Source organism: Penaeus japonicus, unplaced genomic scaffold (genome assembly GCF_977035675.1).
Source record: "Penaeus japonicus unplaced genomic scaffold, GWHDUDI00000001_assembly GWHDUDI00000024, whole genome shotgun sequence".
NCBI lineage: Eukaryota > Metazoa > Arthropoda > Malacostraca > Decapoda > Penaeidae > Penaeus > Penaeus japonicus.
This window is the reverse complement of record NW_028234426.1, coordinates 7124811-7132310: the sequence shown is the minus strand read 5'-3', so window position 1 is coordinate 7132310 and position 7500 is coordinate 7124811. Positions and strand designations below refer to the sequence as shown.

The following is a 7500-nucleotide window of genomic DNA, read 5'->3' as shown; positions in this document are numbered from 1 at the left end:
GTCATGGGAGGAACGTGGGGATTTGATCGTCTCATCTACGGAGAGAATAAGGCATGCAGCTTCAGATGCCGCAGTTAGGGCATTGATCTTCACGATTGCTGGTTCCCACACACATGCGATGAAGTTGTCTGCAATGTCTTCGCTCATAACATCAACACCAAACCACTTGCCACCTGTCAATGCAAAGCAAAAACTTGGGTAAAGATATAGAATAAATAAAATAACATTTAAAACAAAATTCCATTTTTTATATAAATTTCTAATCACATGAATATTTATTTACTGAGCAGGACTTACCTTCAGCATGTCTTGCTCTTAACTTGTTGAGAATAGTGGTCGAGTCAAAACCAGCATTGTCACAAAGCTGACGGGGAATGACTTCTAAAGCCTTAGCATATGCAGCCAGGAACAATTGTTCCTTGCTTGCAATGGAACGGGAATATTCACGAAGATGTCTGCTTACTTCAAGCTCAATAGCACCACCACCTGTAGAAAAGATTTCCTTATTAGTACTCATCATAAAAAAATAATAATAATAAAAAATAAAATGTAATTTTTACTCTCTTCTAATACTTTCCCTATTCTCCCATCTTTTTTCCAGATTTCCCTTTTTCTTTCAAAGTTAAAGACAAAATCTTTTCATAACAAAGAAGTACTTTGCCAATGTATTAAGGCGTGCACTAACTTACCAGCAACAACAGCGTCGTGCTTAAGAGCCCTACGCACGATCATGATGGCATCGTGTAAAGATCTTTCAGTCTCTTCCAAGAACTGTTCAGCACCACCACGCAAGACAATAGTGCAGGTCTTAGCCTGAGGACAACCCTTGAACAAATTGAACCTGTTGGCAGGGGGAGACAAAAATAAAATAGATAATAGGCATCACCTGTTATTGCAAATCAAAGTAAAGAGTAATACAACTACATAAAAACGGTCTCCTCTTGTGAAGTGATACACTTCCCACTATTAAGAATCAATTGAGGAAATTAATTACACTCTTCTATCTCCAGTTACTCCAACCTCTCTAGTCAAACTTGTGTACCAAGTGTCCATACCTTTCCGCACCAATCTGCTTCTCCTCGAAGAGAGCACAGCTTCCAAGAACAGATTCATTAAGGTCATGGGCTGTGGTCATGATGGCACCTCCACAGGCCTTCATGGTTCGCTTCAAGTCTTCTTCAACTACACGGCCAGCACAGAACATGTCCCTGTTAAAGTTGTTTATGTTAAATGTGGGACAGTTATTAATATGTCATAAATCTTTATTCAAGCTGAGGAACATCATATAATGAATATAATGAAGTTAGGTTCTTTGCTATGTAATGACAACATACTTTCAGAGCTGAATCAACTGTCAAGTTACTGAAACTTGCACATATATTTCCATTTTTTAGTTAGGGAAAAAAACAAAAAAAAAAAAGTAAAAATCACTTACCTATCTGCAAAATACTGAGTGGCAACATCACCGATGGGAAGCTTAGAAAGTACAACCTTGGCGCCAGATTTGTGAATGAGGTCAAGCTTCTCATAAAGGATATTCCACTCTGTGTCGACAATTTTTTGGTATTCCTGAGGGCGAGATATTAATGGGTGTTATATGTATGAGTCCATGAGGTTTGAGAAAATTATTACTAAAAGACCTTCACCTCATAATTATATCTACTTTGCACTGAATGGTAATTACTAGCCATTTCATCACTTTAATGCAAAAATAGTGATTTAGCAAATTTATAACTATTTCCATCTAACATAATCAGATCACCATCCAGCTACTATTACACACACAAACAAAAATTAACGATTCCCATGAAAGATATCAGTAACCTCACTATTATCATATAAAAAAATTATTGATAAAGTAGTCTTAACATGGAGAAGAGATATGTCCACGAATTCTGATACAAGACTGAAATTAATGCTATATATCAGTCCCCCCAGACTCCCATACGCTTCTTACCTCAACACTGTCAACGCGAATCTCAGCATTATCTCTCTCAGCCTTCAGCTCGAGTTCAATGTTGAGGAGTGCAATCTTGGGGTTTTCATAGCGTTTGGGCTGCATCTCGAAGCCAGCATAGGAGAAGGTCTTTTTGAAAGCCACACCATCAACCAACTGAGAATCCTGCAAATGGGAAGTAACAAGTCGTAGGCATTAAACTCAGTTCTTAATCCAATCTGTAAATAAATAAATGTGTCATCCCAAGAAATTGGTCACAGTAGTATATATGTACATACATAGGGGAATATTTACATATTACTTTCATTAATATTTTCATATTTCATATTTGAAATATACTCTCAATAATATCTATAAATGCATTTTCCATCTTTAGGTTTCCAAATAGAACATAAATAAAATTATTTTTTTTAAATCTTTATGGATTTTGCCGACTAGTATTTAATCATAATTGCAGTGGTTATAATCCTACCTAGCCCCGATCATCAATCCAGACCAAATGTTCCCAGTCTTTCCTATTCCATGACCCCTGACCAATATCAAACAGCATCCAATGTCCCTATCAATGTCTGTCATCTTCATAGAATCAATTATAGTTATGAAGACTGTCATTGTACCAAGAGTTACACGACACGACCACTGTATCGAGGGATTCAGTTTATTCACAGGCAGGATAAGATTAGATGGCCAAGCTACAAATACTTCTAATTACTCTGTGGCTTGTAGACTGACAGGCAAGGCCAATAGCAAAGAATTTATACAGAAAAGGGGACTATTTCGTACATGTAAAGTTGATTCTATTGTTTTCCAATTAAATTAGCTCCACTCCACACACGTTTTTGAATTGAAAGGCGAAATTGCTGGACTCAAGGTTAAGGTTTTCTTGCTTTGCAAATGATACATTGTAATAATTTTAAGTCTTAAAGCTATACACCCTTTTTATCAAAAAATGACAACTGCTTTTAGCAGTTCTAAAACTTGCACTCAATATAATACACCCTTTTTCATATACAATAATGGAGATGTAAATACCTATGAATTTAAAATGCAAACATTAGTAGCTCTTGTGTCTTTGGAGTAAGTTGCTTTTATCATCCATCAAAAATTAAATCATCTATCTTTGCATTTAAACTTCATAGCCAGCGCTATTATACTTCTCACAACAAATCTCCTTTTCCAATCACTGCCCTTATACCTTTAAACCAAAAACTTTTATCTTTGGCTGATACAAGCCCAATGCAGTAAGGCATAAATAAATGTCCATATATCATTCAGCCTAACTCACCTCAAGGGCGCCACCTGTCACCTTCTTGATACCGATCATGTCTAGGGGCATGAGATCATCTAATGACATGACAGCATCCACAACCATTTTGGCAAAGAAATCCTTCTGTTGGTGAATGAGCTTGCTGTTGAGGGAAGTTCCAGCACACTTCTCCAGGATGGATCGCAGCTCAATGGGGTCTTGCTTGTTGATCTGAGGGGAAAAAAATACTTTGTCTCTTTCTTTCTTTTTTCACCTTTAAATTGTGGTAATTATCCACTTTGCTAGACCAACAGAGTTTAGTAAAACTTCTCTGGCCCCAAATCATGCACCTCTTTCATCTCTAGACCAATGGAATTGCACCAAATACTGCAGTAAAATATAAAGCGGTGATCTATGTACATTTGAATTGTTTATCATAAGTCTCAAGAAAGCTGTAGAAATACATATATACATGTAAGGAAAAGAAAATAGAGTATATGTCTCTGCAACTGCTAACATAGCATTTTAATTGTATAAAAAGAAGAACCATGTTAGTAGAAATAAACTAAATATCCATTCATTTAATAAAGCTTCTAGTAAACAACAACAAAAAACCAACTCAAAGTTTCCCAAACACAAAATCCAACAAAGAAACATCATATTTACCTTAACAGCACACTCATTGATCTTGTCTACAGCGAGTGTTGTGGCTTTTCTAAATGCCCTGACAACGGCATGTGGGTGGACACCTTCCTCAATGAGGTTCTTGCACTGCTGCAGGAGCTCACCCGTCAAGAGCACAACTGTCGTGGTGCCATCTCCAACCTGTCAACATATTTTTTTCATTTTCAATAAACCCATATTTCTAATTCTGTTTCCCTACAGAAGAATATTATTGATTGAACATTATCACAGAAAGAAGTTCAAATTGTGATCATTTTCTTTGTAATAGAAGTAAAACAGACTTTTTTCTGATACATAAACCATCCCTATTGAATATACCATTCAGCCCTGTGCTTACTATCATTCATCATGACTACATTCTGTACTAATAAAAATCATATATTCCTTAATATTTCATTCCCTATAAAATAAACCAGAAATGAACTGATTGTAAGGAAAAAGCCCTACACAAAAAATTATACTGTGGTCTGATAACACAATCCTTTTACAAATGAAGGCATAAGAAATCACAATTCTAAATAAATGAAAATAAATCAAGCAGATTTAAGTCCTTCTAAACAATGAATAAAAAATCTTTTATAAAACCTGAGCACTAACATTACACATAACACTTCATGTTCCCACTATACTCTTACCTCAGCATCCTGTGACTTAGCAATATCGACAAGGGTCTTGGCAGCTGGGTGTACAATGTCCAGCTGCTTCATGATTGTTGCACCGTCATTGCTGATGCATGCTTTGCCCTAAGGAAACAAATTCAAGTCAGTCAAGATTTCATTCATAAAAATCCACTTTGCTGAAAATTCAACAATAAGCACAAATCCTTTTATATTTCATCTTTTATCATCGTACCTTTAGACAATTACTGAACGCTTAAAAAAAAAAAAAAAAAAAAAAAAAAAAGACCTGCACCATTACTAAAACAAACACCAAAAGAAATTTTAAAAAATATATCCTCTTACTCTGTTGTCGACAATGAGTTTGTCCATGCCACGCGGACCAAGGGTGGTCCGGATGGCATCAACAACGGCAGCGCAGGCATTGATGTTGGAGATCAGCTGAGGCTTTCCCTGGGAGGAGTCCGTCCCTTCCTTCAGTAAGATGATTTGTGGTTGCTGTGGAAGAGAATCATTCGGTGAAGGTTTGGCGTTGATAAAATGACATGGAGGGAGAAAGGGAGGAAAGCAGGGAGGTAGAGGAAGGGGTAGGACATGAGAGAGAGGTAGTGGAATGGAGAAGAAGGGAAAGGGAGAAGGAAGTAGAAAGGGATGAGGCAGAGGTAGAGGCAATGAAAGAGAAAGAGCAAGTGTGAGTGAGTGAGGGAGAGTAAGAGGGGTAATTAGAGGAAGTGAATGAAAGTGAGAGTAAAGGAGAGAGAGAGAGAGAGAGAGAGAGAGAGAGAGAGAGAGAGAGAGAGAGAGAGAGAGAGAGAGAGAGAGAGAGAGAGAGAGAGAGAGAGAGAGAGAGAGAGAGAGAGAGAGAGAATTTAATCAAATTGACAGAATTTCCACATCTAATATAGCTAGAAATTAATCAGTATAACAATCATCATACATCACAGTGACCCTGCTGCTTAATAATAGCATGCTGGCCAACAATTACACAGTACAATTAAATATGGAAAGGTGAACACTGTTCAAATTAAAAACAGTACAAACAACTCCAGAGACAGAGGTGGAGGCAGGTACCCAAGGATGACCTTAAAGGTGTCCCACAAACAAGAATGGAGATTTAATTCGCCTTACAAGTGGGTCATTGAAATTAAAGACCCAACATCAGAGAAAATACAGTCTCCTTCCATCAACATTAAGATGCAAGAGGTGACTGCAGTGACGATTAAAACAATACTGGAAACTATAAACAATCCAATCCACACTCTCCAGTCTCATGGTCATACTCAGTGACAATGCCATCTGATCCCCAACATACAATCCATTCTCTCACTGCAATCTGTAATCGTCTCAACTTAGCCTTTAGTATTTTTTTTATTTTTTTATATCTTCCTTTTTTTTATTATGGGGGATGAGCTATACACTTAGAAGATAAAAAAAAAAGTTTTTTCAATATTCATTATACCGAGTGGGTCATGATGTGATCAAAATAATCTGAATGCATTCAAGATTATCAAATGTTGGAATATCCCAGACAAAAGGTTAAATTTGATTGTGACACAGAGATACTTTGCCAAAATTTGTATCTGTAGCACTACAATTTTTACTTCTTTATCCATATATGGCATGGTACTGACAACATAGCTTGTTCATCAAAATGAATTTGGTGTCACTTTCGAGAAAATGCTAGTCATTTCTGTGACTTGGAAACAAATATGATTATCTAAGTATAAATTAGACATCATATAAATTACTGTAAAAGCCTAATCCAATCATAACACTCCATCAGTAATAAGTGATCAGAGCTCAGTCTCGACACATAAACCTTGAGTCTAGACTACTTCTTGTCCCTTTTCTAGGGAATTAATACTAATACTTTCTTTTTTTTTTTCTTTTTTTTTTATCTACCTCAACTTTCCTGTTATACTCCACGCAATCCCAAGTTATTACAACCTTAATTTAGATTGAAGATTAAATGCAAGATACAGTAATTGTGTGACCTCCCTTATATCCCCTATGAATATAATGTATCAATAACAGATAAAAGTAACAATATAAGAAATATATGATAAATAGGTAAGCCCTAAATCAATTAGATTCTGCAAATCTATCATGGTTATGATTCAGAAATGGTCATATACGATCAATGTATATCATGGCAAGATAAGCCTTAACCCATTCACGCCGGTTGACGTGATAACACGTATTGTGGTTTTCGCGTCAGACGCCCTGGACGCGCCATGAGGGGAAGCCGCGCGCTCGGGTAGAGCGAGCGGGCAACCGAGGCTTGCGGCTTGTGCGCCCGAGAATCTCGAGGCGTTAGGCTTATGCGTTCGAGAACCCCGGTATTGCGACCGCGCAAAGCCGGAACTGCCCCGGCGTGAATGGGTTAATAAGTATGAGTTTTAGCAGCCGTACTCCAGTCTACAAAGTTTGCCATTTATATCAAGTAATGCAGAATAAAAGGCATACATTCAATTGTTAAAAAAATATAGCATCATTAGATGCAGGCATACTACCATCAACATTGATTACAAAGAATTTTTCTTATTTTATATCACATCAACCTCACTGTTATGCAAAAGAGCTGTGATCTTTCATGGGATGGTCAGATAGGGCTAGTAAGTAACTTTTGGTGAGTAAGCACTTGTGACACATCTATGTGTAGAAACAAATGTAAATGAAACAAAAACATAGTGACCAGTGCATGTAACCATGTAGTCTTCGTGTTAATTGGTTAACTCTAACCGACAAGGCAAAAGTTGCTTTTTCGGCATTTCAAGAGCTATAAATTACACATTAGAAAGATAAAATTTCTTTGTCATATATCAAATACATTTCTCAGTGGAGTAGTTGAAAGTGTTATCGCAATTATTGCTCACATTTGAATGAAAATTGGAATGCACATGTAAAAAAAAAAAAAAAAAAAAAAATATATATATATATATATATATATATATATATAAATAGAAAACAATAAAACAGAGATGTACCTAGTTCTA

At 36.5% G+C, this 7500-nt stretch overlaps 1 protein-coding gene across 1 annotated transcript in view; it reads right to left on the bottom strand.

Annotated features, from left to right (window-relative positions):
* CCT7 (chaperonin containing TCP1 subunit 7) overlaps positions 1–7500 on the bottom strand; it is a 9428-nt gene that overhangs the window by 266 nt on the left and 1662 nt on the right. The window contains exons 2-11 of the mRNA XM_043032398.2: positions 4850–5002; positions 4523–4630; positions 3870–4028; positions 3243–3434; positions 1958–2122; positions 1436–1569; positions 1056–1208; positions 690–841; positions 298–486; positions 1–173 (exon numbers count right to left, since the gene is read on the bottom strand). The exon at positions 1–173 is cut by the window's left edge and continues 266 nt beyond it. Of these exons, the coding sequence (XP_042888332.1) occupies positions 1–173; positions 298–486; positions 690–841; positions 1056–1208; positions 1436–1569; positions 1958–2122; positions 3243–3434; positions 3870–4028; positions 4523–4630; positions 4850–5002 (1578 nt within the window). The remainder of the gene's footprint in view (positions 174–297; positions 487–689; positions 842–1055; positions 1209–1435; positions 1570–1957; positions 2123–3242; positions 3435–3869; positions 4029–4522; positions 4631–4849; positions 5003–7500) is intronic.